Here is a 24,157-nt window from a genome sequence, read left to right as displayed (position 1 = left end):
ACCAGTGTTACCCCTGAATTGGAAGCTTTGGCAAAACCTATTCCGCAGAATCGAGCAACATATGTTGTACAGATTATCTCATATCAAACAGCGTCAGTGTTCGAACAGACATCTGCCCGAAGGCCCGAGGCCGACAGATTTGTTCTCGGGCTGATAGTTTTACATTGCAGCAGGTCCCTACACCCTGCAGTTTTTAAGTAATAATTTATAAAGCATTATTTAAGTTATGTGATATACATAACTTTCATCTATATAAACAGTAGGATTAGACCTTTCAAATGGTGTATGACATGTAGTTAAAAAGATGCTTTACAAACTGATAATATCCTGATAATTGTAGGCTTCATCTATCTTTTTTGTTGTTGTGGTTTTGTTTGTTGTTTAACGCCGCACTCAGCAATATTCCAGCTACATGACGGCGGTCTGTAAATAATCGAGTCTGGACCAGACAACCCAGTGATTAATATCATGAACATCGATCCACGCATTTGGGATCGATGACATGCATCAACCAAGTCAGCGAGCCTGATCACCCGATCCCGTTAGTCGCCTTTTACGGCAAGCATGGGTTGCTGAAGACCTATTCTGCCCCGGATCTTAACGGGTATCTTCATCTATCACCACCATGTCTCTGGTAGACCTCTGGTAGACCTGCACCATGACTGTGGAATATATTAATTCTATGAAAAAAGAAACAATATGTATACAAAAGCAAGTTTAGCCAGCTCTAGATAACTCTAGATGCTTAATTTTAGAGTCGAGAAGGGTATTGTGTAATATAAGATTTCATGGATTAAATGTTTAGTCTGGGAATTCGGTGTGGCAGCAGTAACATTTCTGGTTTAACTACGCAATGACTAATTTTAGTCCAGTGTAACCCAGTAGTCATAATGTAATTTCTGGATGATTGCGATTCATTTTCCAAGTGTTTTGTTCACTTGCAATCTCATTAAAATCAGATCTTAGTTCTCGCTACCGCTAAACAAAGTTTGTTTAGCAGTAGCGAGAACTAAGATCTGATTTTAATGAGATTGGTTCACTTGTGATCTTAACTGCTCCACCTCGAGTATCTGAGCGAACACTGCCAGTGACGTCATAGACAGAAACAGTGGAAATGACGTCACAGAATGGTTCCATGACGACGTTGATGGTTCCCATTCAGTCGCCGACACAACTTGGTGGTGTTCAGACGTACATCTATTGCTGCCGCTAAACTTCACATTTGTTGCTGGTCTGTGTCTACTTGCACAAGTCTACACCTCATCTCAGTATTAGGTAAGCAATGCCAGTTTAACTCCTACAGTTGGTTTACTTTTACTGATAGCGTTTGTTCCCTAACCCTCCTTCACATCTATATTCACTTGTCCGAAATTCTTTATCAGTAAATTACCTTTATATTAATTGACACTTAGTCTCCAATGTAATTACGGAACTCAAATTTTCACGCACAGCTGTGACATGTAGATTGAATCATTTTGCCTATTTGTCTGATGTTTTAGTTATCGTTTTATCCATGAATTAGGTCTGTTTGGGTCAAATCTCTGTCTGCAATGTCAATACTAAATTCAAATGTGATTATGTTTTGTCCCACAGATGAAGATGTATCCACAAGAACGACTGAAGAGTAGGAAACTACTCTCCCCCATACTCGAGGCGGACGAGCGTCAGTCTAACCCTCGTAGTCCAAGAAGGCCAGAACTGCATCAAGATTTACTTGGTAGGAAATCCTATTTTTATGATACAAAACAAATTAAATGCACGACATCACCACTTGATGTGTTTCTTTGAAGCAATTACAGTTACATTCAAAGTATGTTTTGGTCTTTATATAACAGTGGAATCGAGTCGGGTGTTTGTACTTTTATTTTTGTTTGCTTCCAGTTCAGTATATTGACCTGAAATCTCAAGTCGGAGATTTGGAGGAAAGGTAGGCACAGTCTCGTTTAATATTCAAGAACGTTCGTTTGGTGTGATAAGTCATAAAATGAACATTTTAGTTTAATCTAGAACCGACACAATCTTATATTTTCTGTCAGTCACGAGACTTAATCGTGGCACATCTACCGTTACATTGTAGACCACATAATGCCCATTCCTGATGTACTCGGCTGCCTTACATAGGGTCTCATATGGGTCTAAAATATACAAAAATTAAAATAAGAAATGTACATCTCATTCAAATATCATAAAATGACTTTGAGAAACGATATCTTCTAAACTATCGACATGTCTTTTTCAGTTCTCTCGATCACCTTTTCAATGAGAACCAGAAGCTGAGAGAGGAGAACGAGCGACAGGCCCGACAACTCCGGGAGGAGAACGCCTTAAGGCTGAAAGCTGAGTCGGAGAGACAGGACTATAGGCTGGAATATTACAACTATCGTCTCAGTTACACAATGGCGCAGGCTGAGCTCCAGGAACTGAAACAGACGCTAGAGGGACTGGCGGGGGACTGGGAGAAGGAGAAGCAGACAGAGATGGAGCAGAGGAAGAAGCTGGAGGAAGAGCTGGCAGCTCTCCAGCGCCAGACTGCCCCTCTGACCTGTCACACTCCTGCCAATAAGCGGACCAGTTCCTCCAGCGTCAGTCCTCCAGTTCAACCAAGGAAGGCTCGAAGACCTTACACAGGAAAGTCAAAGGACAAGGTTCCAAGCAAGATCTCACATGTGAAGACAGACTTCTCTGCTTCCGGTGACAACTTGGTGAAGGCCAAGGCCACAGATAAGAATGAAACCAAGTTGAAGGTCACTTCCAGTGTTAGATCCATTCTGAAAGACACCAAGAGAGGACAGGATGCTGAAAAGAAACCAACCCGATCCTCCAGGAACCTTTCTGTTAGATTCACAAAGGAAATGCCAGTTGGACAGATCCGTCACGAAATGTAATTACGACCCTCGCCATAAGAAACAAACTTTATAAACTGTTCTTCAATTCATATTGGTTCTTCAATTCATATTGATTTCACATTTTTGTAATACCGTGTGTAAAATAATCACTGATTATGTTGTGCATGTGTCATTGTTTCTCTATTAACATCCGAATAATATATCACGTTACTGAAGAAACTGCTTTGTGTTTGTATTTACAACCTCATCAATTATGTGGGAAGTCAATGATCACCTCTCAACTCTGACCAGGATGATGCATGTCCGTCATGCCCCAAAGTCGTGGGTCGATGCTCACACTTTCTACCACTGGTTTGCCTGCTCCTGTGCACACAGTCACGCTTCGCGGGCATAGATCACGATAGATCGGTATGGGACGTATAAATAAGTTTTAAATTAACCTTAGATTTAATCTATGCATGGAGAAAACTGAATGTGTCTATATTCTCTATACAGAAATTTGTAGAAGAGATGTGAAATGCCGTGTTGAAAGTTGATAAAAAATCAAATACTTTCCTATTTGCCTTTAGGTTAATATCGAGCCCTGATGCTAAATAGTCATATTTATTACCCACGTGGTGAAGATACAGGTGGTAAGATACTAAATCCGTACGTCACACGTGTTTCGTACAAGGTTGACCTTGTTTTTATTCGTTTTAATTGGATAACCGTGCCCTCTGTCACACCGGGACGACTTTTTTTCATTCATAAGATCTCGCGAGACGTCATTCCTTTTGGGAGCACCTTTAGAATACAGTACCACAGCTTCTCCTTTAGACGATCTCTGCCGTATGTCACGTGTCTCAAAGACAAGCAACCAGTTATAAAGAACTCGCGACCTTCCGATTGTTAGCCCGACAGCTTACCGACTGAGCTACGTCCACAAGTGATCTACAAGATACCGAGTGGTGAGGAATGAGCCGAAATGGCGAGAACTCAACACGGCTCTTGGCGTCAAACGTCATACGTCGAACCCGCGGGTACGCATGAATGACAAGGAATTTAATCATTCGTCGGGTGATTTTTGTGACAGAAAAGTGTGGTAGAGAATACTGTAAGGATAATGTGGATAATTGTTAGGAACGAGGGAGGCATAAGCATGGCTAGTGACGACACAAGGGTGAGTTCGCTTTTGAATCAGTACTTAATAAATGTAGCGTGTATACAGTTTCCAGTAGCTAAAATATTCGACAGAAAACCATTTCATCCTTTTATCTCGACGTTTTTGTGTGAAGAATATTAGGAGCATCTATGGAATCAATAATAGCCACTAAACGGGTACCGGAGCACCTTTAGAATACAGTACCACAACTTCTCGTGAGGACGATCTCTGCCGAAAGTCACATGTCTCAAAGACTAGCAACTAGTTTTTGTGAGAATCCGTCGGACGCGTACCCCCGACCTTCGGATTGTTAGCCCGACAGTTTACCGTCTGAGCTACGTCCACAAGTGATCTACAAGATACCGAGTGGTGAGGAATGAGCCGAAATGGCGAGAACTCAACACGGCTCTTGGCGTCAAACGTCATACGTCGAACCCGCGGGTACGCATGAATGACATGGAATTTAATCATTCGTCGGGTGATTTTTGTGACAGAAAAGTGTGGTAGAGAATACTGTAAGGATAATGTGGATAATTGTTAGGAACGAGGGAGGCATAAGCATGGCTAGTGACGACACAAGGGTGAGTTCGCTTTTGAATCAGTACTTAATAAATGTAGCGTGTATACAGTTTCCAGTAGCTAAAATATTCGACAGAAAACCATTTCATCCTTTTTTATCGACGTTTTTGTGTGAAGAATATTAGGAGCATCTATGGAATCAATAATAGCCACTAAACGGGTACCGGAGCACCTTTAGAATACAGTACCACAACTTCTCGTGAGGACGATCTCTGCCGAAAGTCACATGTCTCAAAGACTAGCAACTAGTTTTTGTGAGAATCCGTCGGACGCGAACCCGCGACCTTCGGATTGTTAGCCCGACAGTTTACCGTCTGAGCTACGTCCACAAGCAACCAGTTTTTGTGAGAATCCGTCGGACGCGAACCCGCGACCTTCGGATTGTTAGCTCGCCACTGAACTGCATCCCCACTGTAAAACAAAGTGCAAATTTACCTAGTCATGCCCATGACGTTACGGAACTGAACGAAAAGGGTCGAATAGGTGACGGACACTTACGAAGGTTACGGGTAGACATGGTGTCTCGTGACTTTAGTCTACGGACACATACGAATGATACCGATGCCATTTGGCACACTCGTCCCATTCTGTAATCTACAAGATACCGTGTGGTGATGAATGAGCCGATATGGCGCGAACTGAAAACGGCTCCAGGTGATTTTTGTGACAGAAAAGAGTTGTGGGGAACACTGTAAGGATGATGTGGACAATAGTAAGGAACGAGGGAGGCACCCTGGCTTGTGTGAATGTTCCAGGACAGTTTCCGGTAGCCAAAATAGTCGACACAAAACCATTGCATCCTTTATACTCGACGTTTTTGTGTGAAGAATATTAGGAGCCTCCATAGAATCTATAACAGCCACTAAACGAGTACCTAACCCTTATGTTTGTAAAGGGGGTTCAAGGGCTAAGGATAGTGTTCGGGGTAACCTACCCTAACACTGGCGACATTTGGATGTGTTCAGCAATATCCCTTATAATCTGCATTCTTGTGAATAATAATGAAAATTAATTAACCGGAAAAATAATATATGTATATTAGTTCCCATTTATGAATTACGAGAAATACGAAATAAAAAAATAAATAAAAAATAAAAGTGCTTTCGTAAACTAGCGCTTGTTCTAAAATGCGCCGCCGCAGGCTAAATATAGCAACATATATGTTTATATAGCATATAAACAAATATTCAAAACTCCCAACACCGCTGGGCGTATTTAATGACATTGCGTGTAGAGATGATAGATCACTGGGAGGAGCTTTATGCCCACTCAATGAACCCTGACGTCGCCGGTGTGACTGGCAACAAAATACTACAAATTACGTCATAGGGTATTGTCACGTGTTTGAAAAGTTTGTGGTACTGTATTCTAAAGGTAGGGTCCCACCCGACCACTTTCGCAACTTTCAATTTGATTTAACGTAAAGGGATAAGCGTGGTGAAGTAAAGTCAGTTTAAACTATCTGGGCAGATATCTAGACTTACTTGGGATGTTCAGGCTGTGCCACCAGTGTCCCCTTCGAAGCGTATTTTGTGGCACTGTTTCGGGAGTTGTTTGTTCACGACTGTAAGACCAGATCACTCAAAGTGAACATTTCCGATACAAATCATTCGAAAACTCCACAGAAGTGTGCCTAAATTTCTGATTATGTGGCCCAAAATATCCCAAATGTGAACAATAACATTCCCCATCTCCAGCGTAAAACGCTGTAAGTAGATCACGGTTGTCTTTTCTTATTCCGGTGGTGACCTTGCCCTTCGTTCGAAGCTGTCACTGACATGCAATCAGACTTGAGTTTGTTGATTTTCACGTCTTCAGTATAAGGGTGGTACAGTTGACATGAATGTCTTTGGCGAACACTCTGATTTCCCTCTTCCAAAATGGTACGGACATGATATAAATTCAGCTGATAGATCAAGGACGCCGAACCATTTTGAATGCACAGACGGGACCCCGGCAGTTCGAGTGACCGACTCTTGGTCCGATATTCAAAGCGCGGCGGTAATGTGACTTTTCAAATTTTCTTATAAAGGTGTCCTGCGTGCTAACAACATGACTCTTGAATTACCTAAAGTTGAAGAAATTCTTCCAAAAGGATCTTGAGCGTCGGTGCTGTTTTGTTTGCAAACACAACTGCAGGCGCATGTTGTTAATGCGTATGCATAGAAATGTCAACATTGCCCATATTTGGGCATATATCATTATTCATGCGCAACCAGATTTTGCAACCGGTTTCAGTTTGGTCTGTCAACGAACGAAAGTTGTAATGTATTTACACTTAAATATATATTCAACGTGGATCAGATATCATAGAAAGTCTACTCGTTTCGAAAAAAAATGGTATCTAACGAGAATGAGTGTAGTATTCTCTATATATTTCTTCTTACCGAGTAATTAGCTCCAGGAAGCAATACGTTACATGTTCAAAGAGAAAGAATACACCCTGACACAAGGTAGGTAACTCTGTACCTCTTGTGCCGGTCATGCGTGGCTCTATTTCGGGCACAATGCATAGAAGGGACATGAAATGTTGGAAACAGTATTTCGTTTCCCAAATTTCTTCTCCTTTGCCCCTCAAAATAGCATGACATTCCCTCGGACTAATAAGTTGTTTTCTACATAAATAGAAAATAATATATTAGTGTGACATAAGTGTGTCCCCAGTCTGTCTGACATATGTGTCCCCAGTCTGTCTGACATAAGTGTGTCCCCAGTATGTCTGGAATAAGTGTGTTCCCAGTCTGTCTGACATATGTGTCCCCAGTCTGTCTGACATAAGTGTTTCCCCAGTCTGTCCGGCATAAGCGTATCCCAAGTCTGTCTGACATCAGTGTGTTCCCATTTGGGAACTTCTCCAAACCTATTCTATAGAATCGAGCAGCATATTTAGTGCGGATCATCTGATGTCAGACAGCACGTTAACTCGAGATGAATGTCACGTTTATTACAACCTGGAGTGTTAGGTGAAAAGTTAACGCACCAGAAGAGCTTCCTGTCAACTATTATACCAGAAACTCAACAGTGAATATTTGATGACAAATGTTGTCTGTGAACAACTTACTGATATATTTGAACGCTATGGATTTGTTTTGAATCAATACGGGCTGTTGTGTGTAATATAACACAAACAATATGAGAAAAGACACGGACATAATATTTGTACGACGGATCAAAGGCTTGCTCTGGTAATCAGTGGAGAGTGCACCCAAACAAAAGGGACACAACTCCGCAGTGACTAATATCAGTCCAGTGTAACCCTGCAGTAATTTGTGGATGATAGCGATTCTTTTTCCAAGTGTGTAAGTGAGTGAGTGAGAATGGTTTTACGCAGCTTTTAGCAATATTCCAGCAATATCACGCTGGGGTCACCAGAAATGAGCTTCTCACATTGTACCCATGTGGGGAACAGAACCCGGGCCTTCGGCGTGACGAGCGAACGCCTTAACCACCAGGCTACCCCACCGCCCCATTTTCCAAGTGTTTTGTTCACTTGTGATCTTAACTGTTCCACCTCGAGTATCGAACCGTGAACTATGCTATTATAAAATATGGACGCGTATTAGATGTGAGTGAAGCACTAGGATATCTAAATGTCAAGTAATTATGGAATTAAAGATGCATCCTGACGTCTTTGACTGCTTTGAAAGGACACTTAATTTGTGCGTCTTCAACACGCATAATTTGTTATGTGTCGTGAAGAGACTGAGCGCAGCTAACATAAAGCTGTACCGAGCATGGTGAACACAGTCAGTGACGTCATAGACAGAAACAGTGGAAATGACGTCACAGAATGGTTCCATGACGACGTTGATGGTTCCCAATCAGTCGCCGACACAACTTGGTGGTGTTCAGACGTACATCTGTTGCTGTTACAAAACTTCACATTTGTTGCTGGTCTGTGTCTGCTTTGCACAAGTCTAAACCTCATCTCAGTATTAGGTAAGCCATGCCAGTCTAACTCCTACAGTTGATTTACTTTTACTGATAGCGTTTGTTTACTAACTCTCGTTCACATCTATATTTCATGGCTCTGAAATTCTTTATCAGTAAATTACTTTTGTATTCATTAACACACAGTCTCCAATGTTATTACGGAACTCAAATGTTTCTGTCTTTTTCTGATAGATTTTCACGCACATATGTAACGTGTAGACTGAATCACTTTGCCTATTTGTCTGATGTTTTAGTTATTGTTTTATCCATAAACTAGTTCTGTTTGGATCAAATCTCAGTCTGCAATGTATGCTTCAATTCCTAAATTCATATTAGATGTATTTTTATCCCACAGATGAAGATGTATCCACAAGAACGACTGAAGAGTCGGAAACTACTCTCCCCCATACTCGAGGCGGACGAGCGTCAGTCTAACCCACGAAGTTCAAGAACGCCAGAACTGCATCAAGATTTACTTGGTAGGACATCCTGAATTTATAATACAAAACAAATTAAATGCAAGATATCATTACTTGATGTGTTTGTTTGAAGAAAATACAGTTACATTCCGAGTATGTTTTGGTCTATATATAACAGTGGAATCGAGTCGGGTGTTTGTACTTTTGTTTTTGTTTTCGTTTCTAGTTCAGTACATGGACTTGAAATCTCAAGTCGGAGATTTGGAGGAAAGGTAGGCACTGTTTCGTTTGATGTTCATGAACGTTCTTTCGATGTGACAGGTCATAGAAACGACCATTTTAATTTAATCCAGAACCGACACAATCTTCTTCTCTGTCAGTCATGAGACTAATCGTAGCACAATTTACCGTTACATTGTAGACCACGTGATGCCCATCCCTGATGCACACTGCCATGCAGGTGCAATGTGTCTAATGTTGGCGTACAACATACAAAATAGAAAAATAAGAAATGTACATCTCATTTAAATATTATAGACAAAATGACTTTGAGAAACGATATCTTCTAAACTATCGACATGTCTTTTTCAGTCTTCTCGATCACCTTTTCAATGAGAACCAGAAGCTGAGAGAGGAGAACGAGCGACAGGCCCGACAACTCCGGGAGGGGAACGCCTTAAGGCTGAAAGCTGAGTCGGAGAGACAGGACTATAGGCTGGAATATTACAACTATCGTCTCAGCTACACAATGGCGCAGGCTGAGCTCCAGGAACTGAAGCAGACGCTAGAGGGGCTGGCGGGCGACTGGGAGAAGGAGAAGCAGACAGAGATGGAGCAGAGGAAGAAGCTGGAGGAAGAGCTGGCAGCTCTCCAGCGCCAGACTGCCCCTCTGACCTGTCACACTCCTGCCAATAAGCGGACCAGTTCCTCCAGCGTCAGTCCTCCAGTTCAACCAAGGAAGGCTCGAAGACCTTACACAGGAAAGTCAAAGGACAAGGTTCCAAGCAATATCTCACATGTCAAGACAGACTTCTCTGCTTCCGGTGACGACTTGGTGAAGGCCAAGGCCACAGATAAGAATGAAACCAAGTTGAAGGTCACTTCCAGTGTAAGATCCATTCTGAAAGACACCAAGAGAGGGCAGGATGCTGAAAAGAAACCAACCCGATCCTCCAGGAACCTTTCTGTTAGATTCACAAAGGAAATGCCAATTGGAAAGATCCGTCACGAAATGTAATTACGACCCTCGCCATAAGGAACAAACTTTATAAACTGTTTGATTGTTGGTTCTTTAATTCATATTGATTTCACATTCTTTTAATTCCGTGTGTAAAATAATCGCTGATTATGTTGTGCATGTGTCATTGTTTCTCTGTTAACATCTGAGTAAAATATCACGTTACTGAAGAAACTGCTTTGTGTTTGTATTTACAACATCATCAATTATGTGCGAAGTCAAATGATCACCTCTCAAAGTCGTGGGTCGATCCTCACACTTTCTACCTCTGGTTTGCCTGCTCCCGTGCACACTATGTCACACTTATGTCGGACAGACTGGGGACACACTTATGTCAGACAGACTGGGGACCCACGTGTGTGCCCAGTCTGTCCGACATAAGTGTGTCCCCAGTCTGTCTGACATAAGTGTGTCCCAGTCTGTCTGACATAAGTGTGTCCCCAGTCTGTCCGACATACGTGGGTCCCCAGTCTGTCTGACATACGTGGGTCCCCAGTCTGTCTTGCATAAGTGTGTCCACAGTCTGTCCGACTTAAGTGTGTCCCCAGTCTGTCTGACACAAGTGTGTCTCCAGTCTGTCTGACATAAGTGTGTCCCCAGTCTGTCTGACATAAGTGTGTCCCCAGTCTGTCTGACTTAAGTGTGTCCCCAGTCTGTCTGACACAAGTGTGTTTCCAGTCTGTCTGACATAATTGTGTCCCTAGTCTGTCCGACTTAAGTGTGTCACCAGTCTGTACGACATAAGTGTGTCCCAAGTCTGTCTGACATGTGTGTCCCCAGTCTGTCTGACATGTGTGTCCCCAGTCTATCTGACATAAGTGTGTCCCCAGTCTGTCTGACATAAGTGTGTCCCCAGTCTGTCCGACTTAAGTGTGTCCCCAGTCTGTCTGACACAAGTGTGTCTCCAGTCTGTCTGACATAAATGTGTCCCCAGTCTGTCTGACATAAGTGTGTCCCCAGTCTGTCTGACTTAAGTGTGTCTCCTGTCTGTCTGACACAAGTGTGTCTCAAGTCTGTCTGACATAAATTTGTCCTGAGTCTGTCCGACTTAAGTGTGTCCCCAGTCTGTCTGACATAAGTGTGTCCCCGTCTGTCTGACATATGTGTGTCCCCATTCTGTCTGACATAAGTGTGTCCCCATTCTGTCTGACATAAGTGTGTCCCGAGTCTGTCTGACATAAATGTGTCCCCAGTATGTCTGACATAAGTGTGTCCCCAGTCTGTCTGACATAAGTGTGTGCCAAGTCTGTCTGACATAAGCGTATCCCAAGTCTTTCTGCCATAAGTGTATCCCCAGTCTGTCTGAAATAAGTGTGTTCCCAGTTGGGAACTTCACCAAACCTATTCTACAGAATCGAGCAGCATCTTTAGTATGGATCATCTTATGTCAGACAGCACGTTAACTCGAGATGAATGTCACGTCTATTACAACCTGGAGCGTAATTTAAAACGCTAACGCACTAGAAGAGCTTCCTGTCAACTATTAAAACAGAAAAACTCAACAGTGAATATTTGATGACAAATTTTGACTGTGAACAACTTACTGACATATTTTTGAAAGCTATGGATTTGTTTTGAATCAATACGGGCTGGTGTGTGTAATATAACACAAACAATATGAGAAAAGACACGGACATAATATTTGTACGACGGATCACAGGCTTGCTCTGGTATTCAGTGGAGAGTGCACCCAAACAAAAGGGACACAACTCCGCAGTGACTAATATCAGTCCAGTGTAACCTTGATGTAATTTGTGGATGATAGCGATCCTTTTTCCAAGTACGTAAGTGAGTGAGTGAGAATGGTTTTACGCAGCTTTTAGCAATATTCCAGCAATATCACGCTCGTGTCACCAGAAACGAGCTTCTCACATTGTACCCATGTGGGGAACAGAACCCGGGCCTTCGGAGTGACGAGCGAACGCTTTAACCACCAGGCTACCCCACCGCCCCATTTTCCAAGTGTTTTGTTCACTTGTGATCTTAACTGTTCCACCTCGAGTATCGAACCGTGAACTATGCTATTATAAAATATGGACGCGTATTAGATGTGAGTGAAGCACTAGGATATCTAAATGTCAAGTAATTATGGAATTAAAGATGCATCCTGACGTCTTTGACTGCTTTGAAAGGACACTTAATTTGTGCGTCTTCAACACGCATAATTTGTTATGTGTCGTGAAGAGTGAGTGAGTGAGTATGGTTTTACGCCGCTTTTAGCAATATTCCAGCAATATCACGGCGGGGGCCACCAGAAATGGGCTTCACAAATTGTACCCATGTCGGGAATCGAACCCGGGTCTTCGGCGTGACGAGCGAACGCTTTAACCACAAGGCTACCCGACCGCCCCTTGTGTCGTGAAGAGACTGAGCGCAGCTAACATAAAGCTGTACCGAGCATGGTGAACACTGTCAGTGACGTCATAGACAGAAACAGTGGAAATGACGTCACAGAATGGTTCCATGACGACGTTGATGGTTCCCACTCAGTCGCCGACACAACTTGGTGGTGTTCAGACGTACATCTGTTGCTGCTGCAAAACTTCACATTTGTTGCTGGTCTGTGTCTACTTTGCACAAGTCTACACCTCATCTCAGTATTAGGTAAGCCATGCCAGTTTAACTCCTACAGTTGGTTTACTTTTACTGAGAGCCTTTGTTTGCTAACCCTCGTTCACATTTATATTTCACGGCTCTGAAATTCTTTATCAGTAAATTACCTTTGTATTAATTGACACTCAGTCTCCAATGTAATTACGGAACTCAAATGATTCTGTCTTTTTCTGATAGATTTTGAGGCACAGCTGGAACGTTTAGATTTAATCATTTTTCCTATTTGTCTGATGTTTTAGTTATTGTTTTATCCACAAACTGATTCTGTTTGGATCAAATCTCAGTCTGCAATGTAAAAACTCAAATTCCTAAATTCAAAAGTAATTTATGTTTTGTCCCACAGATGAAGATGTATCCACAAGAACGACTGAAGAGTAGGAAACTACTCTCCCCCATACTCGAGGCGAACGAGCGTCAGTCTAACCCTCGTAGTCCAAGAACGCCAGAACTGCATCAAGATTTACTTGGTAGGAAATCATAGTTTTATAATACAAAACAAATTAAATGCAAGACATCATCACTTGATGTGTTTGTTTGAAGCAATTACAGTTACATTCCAAATATGTTTTGGTCTATATATAACAGTGGAATCGAGTCAGGTGTTTGTACTTTTATTTTTGTTTTCGTTTCCAGTTCAGTACATGGACTGGAAATCTCAAGTCGGAGATTTGGAGGAAAGGTAGGCACTGTTTCGTTTGATGTTCATGAACGTTCTTTCGATGTGACAGGTCATAGAAACGACCATTTTAATTTAATCCAGAACCGACACAATCTTCTTCTCTGTCAGTCATGAGACTAATCGTAGCACGATTTACCGTTAGATTGTAGACCACGTGATGCCCATCCCTGATGCACACTGCCATGCAGGTGCAATGTGTCTTATGTTGGCGTACAAAATACAAAATAGAAAAATAAGAAATGTACATCTCATTTAAATATTATTCACAAAATGACTTTGAGAAACGAAATCTTCTAAACTATCGACATGTCTTTTTCAGTCTTCTCGATCACCTTTTCAATGAGAACCAGAAGCTGAGAGAGGAGAACGAGCGACAGACCCGACAACTGCGGGAGGAGAACGCCTTAAGGCTTAACGCTGAGTCGGAGAGACAGGACTATAGGTTGGAGTATTTCAACTATCGTCTCAGTTACACAATGGCGCAGGCTGAGCTCCAGGAACTGAAGCAGACGCTAGCGGGGCTGGCGGGCGACTGGGAGAAGGAGAAGCAGACAGAGATGGAGCAGAGGAAGAAGCTGGAGGAAGAGCTGGCAGCTCTCCAGCGCCAGACTGCCCCTCTGACCTGTCACACTCCTGCCAATAAGCGGACCAGTTCCTCCAGCGTCAGTCCTCCAGTTCAACCAAGGAAGGCTCGAAGACCTTACACAGGAAAGTCAAAGGACAAGGTTCCAAGCCGGATCTCACATGTCAAGACAGACTTCTCTGCTTCCGGTGACGACTTGGTGAAGGCCAAGGCCACAGATAAGAATGAAACCAAGTTGAAGGTCTCTTCCAGTGTTAGATCCATTCTGAAAGACACCAAGAGAGGACAGGGTGCTGAAAGGAAGCCAACCAGATCATCCAGGAACCTTTCTGTGAGATTCACAAAGGAAATGCCAATTGGAAACATCCGTCGCGAAATGTAATTACAACCCTCGCCACAAGGAACAAACTTTATGAACTGTTTAATTGTTGGTTCTTTAATTCATAATTATTTCACATTCAATTTCGTGTGTAAAATAATCGCTCATTATGTTGTGCATGTGACAGTGTTTCTCTGTTAACATCTGAGTAATATATCTCGTTACTGAAGAAACTGCTTTGTGTTTGTATTTACAACCTCATCAATTATGTGGGAAGTCAATGATCACCTCTCAACTCTGACCAGGATGATGCATGTCCGTCATGCCCCAAAGTCGTGGGTCGATGCTCACACTTTCTACCACTGGTTTGCCTGCTCCCGTGCACACACTGTCACGCTTCGCGGGAATAGATCACGATAGATGAAAGTTGATGAAGAAAACAAATACTTTCATATTTACCTTTATGTTTATATCGAACACTGAAGCTAAAAGGTCATTTACATTTCTTTTCACCGAGTACTTAGCTTCAGGACGCAATTCGTTACATGTTTAATGAGTGAGTATACACCCTGACACAAGGTAGACAACTCTGTTCCCCTTATTTCGTGGAGGGACATGAAATGTTGGAAACATGATTTCGTTCCCCAAATTTCTTCTTTCTTTTCCTTCAAAATAGCCTGACATTCCCTCGGATTAACATTTGTTCGGCGGAAACATGGAACCAGGTTGTTTTCTACATAAGTAGAAAATAAGATATGAGATATTATACACTGTGTCGTAATAACTATATAAATGGTCATGAAATCATTTTGAAGTGAATTAATAAGTCCCCATTTAGTTACTGACATGGGTGAATGGAGTGAAGAATACCGAGTCCGTCATTGACCCTTTGAACCTTCACCCGCCTTTGTGACCGATGTTTGTTAACCAGTTTTCATACATGCGCATATGGCATGCATATCTACGTTACATATATCTAATGTAGCGGATAAACTTAATTTTACAAGGATATGTCCAGTGCAGCTATATCTCAAGACACGCGAGTGTGCCACCACTCTGTCTGATGCAATGTGCCACTGTACTGTGCCTCCAATCTGTATAAATATAGTGTGCCCCCACCTGTCTATAGTAATTGTGCCCCCACTGTGTCTGACGTAAAGTCCAGTTTTTCTATATGACCATTTTGCAGAAATATTTACGCTTCGCAAATCGGTTCAAATGCAGCGTAAAAACGTATTTTGTTCAGTTATCTGTCGTATGTAAAACTATCTCAAGAAACACCAGGGTGTTATAATTCTGTCTGACGTAATGTGCCGCCAGTATCTCTAAATTAAATGCGCCCGACAATCTGTCCGACATAAGTGTGTCCCCAGTCTGTCTGCCATAACTGTGTACCCAGCCTGTCCGACATAAGGGTGTCCCCAGTTTGTCTGACATAAGTGTGTCCCCAGTCTGTCTGACTTAAGTGTGTCCCCAGTCTGTCTGACATAAGGGTGTCCCCAGTCTGTCCGACATGTGTGTCCCCAGTTTGTCTGACATAAGTGTCCCCAGTCTGTCTGACATAAGTGTGTCTCCAGTCTGTCTGACAAACGTGTGTCCGCAGTCTGTCCGACTTAATTGTGTCCCCAGTCTGTCTGACATAAGGGTGTCCCCAGTCTGTCTGACATAAGTGTGTCTCCAGTCTGTCTGACATAAGTGTGTCTCCAGCCTGTCTGACATAAGTGTGCCCCAAGTCTGTCCGACATGTGTGTCTCCAGTCTGTCTGACATAAGTGTGTCCCCGGTCTGTCCGACATAAGTGTGTCCCCGGTCTGTCTGACATAAGTGTGTCTCCAGTCTGTCTGACATAAGTGTGTCTCCAGTCTGTCCGACATAAGTGTGTCTCCAGCCTGTCTGACATAAGTGTGTCTCCAGCCTGTCCGACATAAGTGTATCTCCAGTCTGTCCTACTTAAGTGTGTCCACAGTCTGTCTGACATTAGTGTCCCCAGTCTGTCCGACTTGTGTGTCCCCAGTTTGTCTGACATAAGTGTCCCCAGTCTGTCTGACATAAGTGTGTCTCCAGTCTGTCTGACAAACGCGTGTCCGCAGTCTGTCCGACTTAATTGTGTCCCCAGTCTGTCTGACATAGGGGTGTCCCCAGTCTGTCTGACATAAGGGTGTCCCCAGTCTGTCTGACATAAGGGTGTCCCCAGTCTGTCTGACATAAGTGTGTCCCCACTTTGTCTGACATAAGGGTGTCCCCAGTCTGTCTGACATAAGGGTGTCCCCAGTCTGTCTGACATAAGGGTGTCCCCAGTCTGTCCGACATAAGTGTGTCCCCAGCCTGTCTGACATAAGTATGTCTTCAGTCTGTCTGACATAAGTGTGTCCCCAGTCTGTCCGACTTAAGTGTGTCCCTAGTGTGTCTGACATAAGTGTCCCCAGTCTGTCCGACATGTGTGTCCCCAGTTTGTCTGACATAAGTGTCCCCAGTCTGTCTGACATAAGTGTGTCTCCAGTCTGTCTGACATAAGTGTGTCTCCAGCCTGTCCGACATGTGTGTCCCCAGTTTGTCTGACATAAGTGTCCCCAGTCTGTCTATCATAAGTGTGTCTCCAGTCTGTCTGACAAACGTGTGTCCGCAGTCTGTCCGACTTAATTGTGTCCCCAGTCTGTCTGACATAAGGGTGTCCCCAGTCTGTCTGACATAAGGGTGTCCCCAGTCTGTCTGACATAAGTGTGTCTCCAGTCTGTCTGACATAAGTGTGTCTCCAGCCTGTCTGACATAAGTGTGCCCCAAGTCTGTCCGACATGTGTGTCTCCAGTCTGTCTGACATAAGTGTGTCCCCGGTCTGTCCGACATAAGTGTGTCCCCAGTCTGTCTGACATAAGTGTGTCTCCAGTCTGTCTGACATAAGTGTGTCTCCAGTCTGTCCGACATAAGTGTGTCTCCAACCTGTCTGATATAAGTGTGTCTCCAGCCTGTCCGACATAAGTGTATCTCCAGTCTGTCCTACTTAAGTGTGTCCACAGTCTGTCTGACATTAGTGTCCCCAGTCTGTCCGACATGTGTGTCCCCAGTTTGTCTGACATAAGTGTCCCCAGTCTGTCTGATATAAGGGTGTCCCCAGTCTGTCTGACATAAGGGTGTCCCCAGTCTGTCTGACATAAGGGTGTCCCCAGTCTGTCTGACATAAGTGTGTCCCCACTTTGTCTGACATAAGGGTGTCCCCAGTCTGTCTGACATAAGGGTGTCCCCAGTCTGTCTGACATAAGGGTGTCCCCAGTCTGTCCGACATAAGTGTGTCCCCAGCCTGTCTGACATAAGTATGTCTTCAGTCTGTCTGACATAAGTGTGTCCCCAGTCTGTCCGACTTAAGTGTGTCCCTAGTCTGTCTGACATAAGTGTCCCCAGTCTGTCCGACATGTGTGTCCCCAGTTTGTCTGACATAAGTGTCCCCAGTCTGTCTGACATAAGTGTGTCTCCAGTCTGTCTGACATAAGTGTGTCTCCAGCCTGTCTGACATAAGTGTGCCCCAAGTCTGTCCGACATGTGTGTCTCCAGTCTGTCTGACATAAGTGTGTCCCCGGTCTGTCCGAAATAAGTGTGTCCCCAGTCTGTCTGACATAAGTGTGTCTCCAGTCAGTCTGACATAAGTGTGTCTCCAGTCTGTCTGACATAAGTGTGTCCCAACTTTGTCTGACATAAGGGTGTCCCCAGTCTGTCTGATATAAGGGTGTCCCCAGTCTGTCTGACATAAGGGTGTCCCCAGTCTGTCCGACATAAGTGTGTCCCCAGTCTGTCTGACATAAGTATGTCTTCAGTCTGTCTGACATAAGTGTGTCCCCAGTCTGTCCGACTTAAGTGTGTCCCCAGTCTGTCTGACATAAGTGTGTCCCCAGTCTGTCTGACTTAAGTGTGTCTCCAGTCTGTCTGACACAAGTGTGTCCCCAGTCTGTCTGACATAAGTGTGTCCCCAGTCTGTCTGACTTAAGTGTGTCCCCAGTCTGTCTGCCATAAGTGTGTCCCCAGCCTGTCTGTCATAAGTGTGTCTCCAGTCTGTCTGACACAAGTGTGTCCCCAGTCTGTCTGACATGAGTGTGTCCCAAGTTGGGAATTTCCTCAAATCTATTCTACAGAATCGAGCAGCATATTTAGTACGGATCATCCTATGTCAGACAGCACGTTAACTCGAGATGGATGTCACGTTTATTACAACCTAGAGTGTTAGTTAAAACGCTAACGCACTAGAAGAGGATCCTGTCAAATATTAAACTAGAAACTCAACAGTGAATATTTGATGACAAATGTTGACTGTGAACAACTTACTGACATATATTTGAACGCTATGGATTTGTTTTGAATCAATAACACAAACAATATGAGAAAAGACACGGATATAATATTTTTACGACGGATCACAGGCTTGCTCTGGTATTCAGTGGAGAGTGCACCCAAACAAAAGGGACACAACTCCGCAATGACTTATTTCAGTCCAGTGTAACCCTGCAGTCATGATGTAATTTCTGGATGATAGCGATTCTTTTCCGAGTGTTTTGTTCACTTTTGATCTTAAATATTCCACCTCGAGTATCGAACCGTGAACTATACTAACATAAAATATGGACGCGTGTTAGATGTGAATGGAGCACTGGGTTTTCTAAATTCAAAGAAATCATGGAATTAAAGATGCATCCTGACGTCTTTGACTGCTTTGACAGGAGAATAAATTAATTTGGTTCCTGACTCTCTGTGCGTCTTCAACACTCGCATGTTTATGTGTCGTGAAGAGACGGAGCCCAGCTAACATAAAGCTGTACCGTGCATGGCGAATACTGTCAGTGACGTCATAGACAGAAACAGTGGAAATGACGTCACAGAATGGTTCCATGACGACGTTGATGGTTCCCACTCAGTTGCCGACACAACTTGGTGGTGTTTAGACGTACATCTGTTGCTGTTGCAAAACTTCACATTTGTTGCTGGTCTGTGTCTACTTTGCACAAGTCTACACCTCATCTCAGTATTAGGTAAGTCATGCCAGTTTAACTCCTACAGTTGGTTTACTTTTACTGATAGCGTTTGTTTGCTAACCCTCGTTCACATTTATATTTCACGGCTCTGAAATTCTTTATCAGTAAATTACCTTTGTATTAATTGACACTCAGTCTCCAATGTAATTACGGAACTCAAATGATTCTGTCTTTTTCTGATAGATTTTGAGGCACAGCTGGAACGTTTAGATTTAATCATTTTGCCTGTTTGTCTGATGTTTTAGTTATTGTTTCATCCATAAACTAGTTTTGTTTGGATCAAATCTCAGTCTGCAATGTCAATACTCAAATTCCTAAATTCAAATGTGATTATGTTTTGTCCCACAGATGAAGATGTATCCACAAGAACGACTGAAGAGTAGGAAACTACTCTCCCCCATACTCGAGGCGAACGAGCGTCAGTCTAACCCTCGAAGTCCAAGAACGCCAGAACTGCATCAAGAATTACTTGGTAGGAAATCATAGTTTTATAATACAAAACAAATTAAATGCAAGACATCATCACTTCATGTGTTTGTTTGAAGCAATAACAGTTACATTCCAAGTATGTTTTGGTCTTTATATAACAGTGGAATCGAGTCGGGTGTTTGTACTTTTGTTTTTGGTTTCGTTTCCAGTTCAGTACATGGACCTGAAATCTCAAGTCGGAGATTTGGAGGAAAGGTAGGCACAGTCTCGTTTAATATTCATGAACGTTCGTCTAAAATATACAAAAAGGAAAAATTAGAAATGTACATCTCATTCAAATATTATAGATAAAATGACTTTGAGAAATGATATCTTCTAAACTATCGACATATCTGTTTTCAGTCTTCTCGATCACCTTTTCAATGAGAACCAGAAGCTGAGAGAGGAGAACGAGCGACAGGCCCGACAACTCCGGGAGGAGAACGCCTCAAGGCTGAAAGTTGAGTCGGAGAGACAGGACTATAGGTTGGAGTATTTCAACTATCGTCTCAGTTACACAATGGCGCAGGCTGAGGTCCAGGAACTGAAGCAGACGCTAGCGGGACTGGCGGGCGACTGGGAGAAGGAGAAGCAGACAGAGACAGAGCAGAGGAAGAAGCTGGAGGAAGAGCTGGCAGCTCTCCAGCGCCAGACTGCCTCTCTGACCTGTCACACTCCTGCCAATAAGCGGACCAGTTCCTCCAGCGTCGGTCCTCCAGTTCAACCAAGGAAGGCTCGAAGACCTTACACAGGAAAGTCAAAGGACAAGGTTCCAAGCAAGATCTCACATGTGAAGACAGACTTCTCTGCTTCCGGTGACAACTTGGTGAAGGCCAAGGCCACAGATAAGAATGAAAGCAAGTTGAAGGTCACTTCCAGTGTAAGATCCATTCTGAAAGACACCAAGAGAGAACAGGATGCTGAAAAGAAACCAACCCGATCCTCCAGGAACCTTTCTGTTAGATTCACAAAGGAAATGCCAGTTGGAAAGATCCGTCGCGAAATGTAATTACGACCCTCGCCATAAGGAACAAACTTTATAAACTGTTCGATTGTTGGTTCTTTAATTCATATTGATTTCACATTCTTGTAATTCCGTGTGTAAAATAATCGCTGATTATGTTGTGCATGTGTCATTGTTTCTCTGTTAACATCTGGGTAATATATCACGTTACTGAAGAAACTGCTTTGTGTTTGTATTTACAACCTCATCAATTATGTGGGAAGTCAATGATTACCTCTCAACTCTGACCAGGATGATGCATGTCCGTCATGCCCCAAAGTCGTGGGTCGATGCTCACACTTTCTACCACAGGTTTGCCTTCTCCCGTGCACACAATGTCACGCTTCGCGGGAGTAGATCACGACAGGTGAAAGTTGATGAAGAAAACAAATACTTTCATATTTACCTTTTGGTTAATATCGAACACTGAAGCTAAAAGGTCATTCCTATTTCTTCTTACCGAGTAATTAGCTTCAGGACGGGGGCGGTCGGGTAGCCTAGTGGTTAAAGCGTTCGCTCGTCACGCCGCGTCACAGACCCGGGTTCGATTCCCGACATGGGTACAATGTGTGAAGCCCATTTCTGGTGTCCCCCGCCGTGATATTGCTGGAATATTGCTAAAAGCGGCGTTAAACCACACTCACTCACTTCAGGACGCAATTCGTTTCATGTTCAATGAGTGAGTATACATCCTGACACAAGGTAAACAACTCTGGTCCCCTTATTTCGTGGAGGGACATGAAATGTTGGAAACATTATTTCGTTCCCCAAATTTCTTTTGCAAATGTAGCGTATATGAGTAATTTTACAAGGATATGTCCAGTGCAGCTCTATCTCGAGACACGCGAGTGTGCCACCACTCTGTCTGACGTAATGTGCCACTGTACTGTGCCTCCAATCTGTATAAATATAGTGTGCCCCCACCTGTCTATAGTAATTGTGCCCCCAGTTTGTCTGACGTAAAGCCCAGTTTTTCTATATGACCATTTTGCAGAAATATTTACGCTTCGCAAACCGGTTCAAATGCAGCGTAAAAACGTATTTTGTTCATTTATCTCTCGTATGTAAAAATATCTCAAGAAACACCAGGGTGTTATAATTCTGTCTGACGTAATGTGCCGCCAGTATCTCTAAATTAAATGCGCCCAACAGTCTGTCTGACATAAGTGTGTCCCCAGTCTATCAGACATAAGTGTGTCCCCGGTCTATCTGACATAAGTGTGTTCCAGTCTATCTGACATAAGTGTGTCCCCAGTCTATCTGACATAAGTGTGTCCCCAGTCTGGCCGACTTAAGTGTGTCCCCAGTCTGTCCGACATGTGTGTCCCCGGTCTATCTGACATAAGTGTGTTCCAGTCTATGTGACATAAGTGTGTCCCCGGTCTGTCTGACATAAGTGTGTCCCCGGTCTATCTGACATAAGCGTGTCCCCAGTCTGTCCGACTTAAGTGTGACCCCAGTCTGTCTGACATAAGTGTGTCCCCGGTCTATCTGACATAAGTGTGTCCCCGGCCTGTCTGACATAAGTGTGTCCCCGGTCTATCTGACATAAGCGTGTCCCCAGTCTGTCTGACATAAGTGTGTCCCCAGTCTATCTGACATAAGTGTGTCCCCGGTCTATCTGACATAAGTGTGTCCCCGGCCTGTCTGACATAAGTGTGTCCCCAGTCTGTCTGACATAAGTGTGTCCCCAGTCTGTCCGACTTAAGTGTGTCCCCAGTCTGTCCGACATGTGTGTCCCCGGTCTATCTGACATAAGTGTGTTCCAGTCTATGTGACATAAGTGTGTCCCCGGTCTGTCTGACATAAGTGTGTCCCCGGTCTATCTGACATAAGTGTGTCCCCAGTCTGTCCGACTTAAGTGTGACCCCAGTCTGTCTGACATAAGTGTGTGCCCAGTCTGTCCGACATAAGTGTGTCCCCGGTCTATCTGACATAAGTGTGTTCCCGGTCTATCTGACATAAGTGTGTTCCCGGTCTATCTGACATAAGTGTGTCCCCAGTCTGTCTGACATAAGTGTGTCACCGGTCTATCTGACATAAGTGTGTCCCCGGTCTATCTGACATAAGTGTGTTCCTGTCTATGTGACACAAGTGTGTCCCCGGTCTATCTGACATAAGTGTGTTCCAGTCTATCTGACATAAGTGTGTCCCCAGTCTGTCCAACATGTGTGTCCCCGGTCTATCTGACATAAGTGTGTCCCCGGTCTATCTGACATAAGTGTGTCCCCAGTCTGTCTGACAAAAGTGTGTCCCCAGTCTGTCCGACATGTGTGTCCCCAGTTTATCTGACATAAGTGTGTCCCCGGTCTATCTGACGTAAGTGTGTCCCCGGTCTATCTGACATAAGTGTGTCCCCAGTCTGTCTGACTTAAGTGTGTCCCCAGTCTGTCCGACATGTGTGTCCCCGTTTTATCTGACATAAGTGTGTCCCCGGTCTATCTGACATAAGTGTGTCCCCAGTCTATCTGACATAAGTGTGTTCCAGTCTGTCTGACATAAGTGTGTCCCCGGTCTATCTGACATAAGTGTGTCCCCGGTCTATCTGACATAAGTGTGTCCCCGGTCTAACTGACATAAGTGTGTTCCCGGTCTATCTGACATAAGTGTGTTCCTGTCTATGTGACACAAGTGTGTCCCCGGTCTATCTGACCTAAGTGTGTCCCCGGTCTATCTGACCTAAGTGTGTTCCAGTCTATGTGACATAAGTGTGTCCCCAGTCTATCTGACATAAGTGTGTCCCCAGTCTGTCCGACTTAAGTGTGTCCGAAGTCTGTCCGACGTGTGTGTCCCCGGTCTATCTGACATAAGTGTGTCCCCGGTCTATCTGACATAAGTGTGTCCCCAGTATGTCTGACATAAGTGTGTCCCCGGTCTATCTGACATAAGTGTGTCCCTAGTCTGCCTGACTTAAGTGTGTCCCCAGTCTGTCCGACATGTGTGTCCCCGGTCTATCTGACATAAGTGTGTCCCCGGTCTATCTGACATAAGTGCGTCCCCGGTCAATCTGACATAAGTGTGTCCCCGGTCTATCTGACATAAGTGTGTTCCAGTCTGTCTGACATAAGTGTGTCCCCGGTCTATCTGACATAAGTGTGTCCCCAGTCTGTCCGACTAAAGTGTGTCCCCAGTCTGTCCGACATGTGTGTCCCCGGTCTATCTGACATAAGTGTGTCCCCGGTCTATCTGACATAAGTGTGTCCCCGGCCTGTCTGACATAAGTGTGTCCCCAGTCTATCTGACATAAGTGTGTCCCCAGTCTGTCCGACTTAAGTGGGTCCCCAGTCTGTCCGACATGTGTGTCCCCGGTCTATCTGACATAA

The 24,157-nt window shown here is 43.9% G+C and overlaps 3 protein-coding genes across 5 annotated transcripts; all 3 read left to right on the top strand.

The window, feature by feature from the left end:
* The first annotated feature begins 1,045 nt into the window (after nt 1–1,045).
* Nucleotides 1,046–10,321, top strand: LOC124137649. Of its 3 annotated transcripts, none has more exons than XM_048398745.1 (4): nt 1,046–1,275; nt 8,855–8,978; nt 9,145–9,190; nt 9,510–10,321. In XM_048398745.1, exons 2-4 carry the CDS (start codon nt 8,855–8,857, stop codon nt 10,153–10,155), a joined length of 816 nt encoding a protein of 271 aa, XP_048254702.1. In that variant the 5' UTR covers nt 1,046–1,275; the 3' UTR covers nt 10,156–10,321. The 3 variants fall into 3 exon arrangements, with proteins under 3 accessions (XP_048254702.1, XP_046360002.2, XP_048254703.1); XM_046504046.2 differs by lacking the exon at nt 8,855–8,978 and adding an exon at nt 1,594–1,717 and having other exon boundaries at nt 1,049–1,275; XM_048398746.1 differs by lacking the exon at nt 1,046–1,275 and adding an exon at nt 8,066–8,505.
* Nucleotides 10,322–12,652: 2,331 nt separating this feature from the next.
* LOC124137650 lies at nt 12,653–14,456 on the top strand. The gene is made up of 4 exons (XM_048398744.1): nt 12,653–12,759; nt 13,112–13,235; nt 13,402–13,447; nt 13,767–14,456. Exons 2-4 carry the CDS (start codon nt 13,112–13,114, stop codon nt 14,410–14,412), a joined length of 816 nt encoding a protein of 271 aa, XP_048254701.1. The 5' UTR covers nt 12,653–12,759; the 3' UTR covers nt 14,413–14,456.
* Nucleotides 14,457–19,253: 4,797 nt separating this feature from the next.
* LOC124137651 lies at nt 19,254–20,990 on the top strand. The gene is made up of 4 exons (XM_048398743.1): nt 19,254–19,360; nt 19,712–19,835; nt 20,002–20,047; nt 20,195–20,990. The coding sequence occupies exons 2-4, from the start codon at nt 19,712–19,714 to the stop codon at nt 20,838–20,840; spliced, it is 816 nt and encodes a 271-aa protein (XP_048254700.1). The 5' UTR covers nt 19,254–19,360; the 3' UTR covers nt 20,841–20,990.
* Nucleotides 20,991–24,157: the final 3,167 nt, after the last annotated feature.

The sequence above is a fragment of the Haliotis rufescens genome, unplaced genomic scaffold (assembly GCF_023055435.1).
Source record: "Haliotis rufescens isolate VD_foot unplaced genomic scaffold, xgHalRufe1.0.p SCAF_19, whole genome shotgun sequence".
In the NCBI taxonomy this organism is placed as follows: Eukaryota; Metazoa; Mollusca; class Gastropoda; order Lepetellida; family Haliotidae; genus Haliotis; species Haliotis rufescens.
Note: the sequence above shows the minus strand (reverse complement) of the source record. Positions and strands in the feature narration are given on the sequence as shown.

Bases quoted from the DNA above. Each gene is read 5' to 3' on its own strand.
- LOC124137650 (XM_048398744.1), top strand. From the start codon at position 13,112: ATGAAGATGTATCCACAAGAACGACTGAAGAGTAGGAAACTACTCTCC. The intron at 13,236-13,401 runs GTAGGAAATCAT...TTTCGTTTCCAG, and splicing joins ACTGCATCAAGATTTACTTG to TTCAGTACATGGACTGGAAA. The intron at 13,448-13,766 runs GTAGGCACTGTT...TGTCTTTTTCAG, and splicing joins GTCGGAGATTTGGAGGAAAG to TCTTCTCGATCACCTTTTCA.
- LOC124137649 (XM_048398745.1), top strand. From the start codon at position 8,855: ATGAAGATGTATCCACAAGAACGACTGAAGAGTCGGAAACTACTCTCC. The intron at 8,979-9,144 runs GTAGGACATCCT...TTTCGTTTCTAG, and splicing joins ACTGCATCAAGATTTACTTG to TTCAGTACATGGACTTGAAA. The intron at 9,191-9,509 runs GTAGGCACTGTT...TGTCTTTTTCAG, and splicing joins GTCGGAGATTTGGAGGAAAG to TCTTCTCGATCACCTTTTCA.
- LOC124137651 (XM_048398743.1), top strand. From the start codon at position 19,712: ATGAAGATGTATCCACAAGAACGACTGAAGAGTAGGAAACTACTCTCC. The intron at 19,836-20,001 runs GTAGGAAATCAT...TTTCGTTTCCAG, and splicing joins ACTGCATCAAGAATTACTTG to TTCAGTACATGGACCTGAAA. The intron at 20,048-20,194 runs GTAGGCACAGTC...ATCTGTTTTCAG, and splicing joins GTCGGAGATTTGGAGGAAAG to TCTTCTCGATCACCTTTTCA.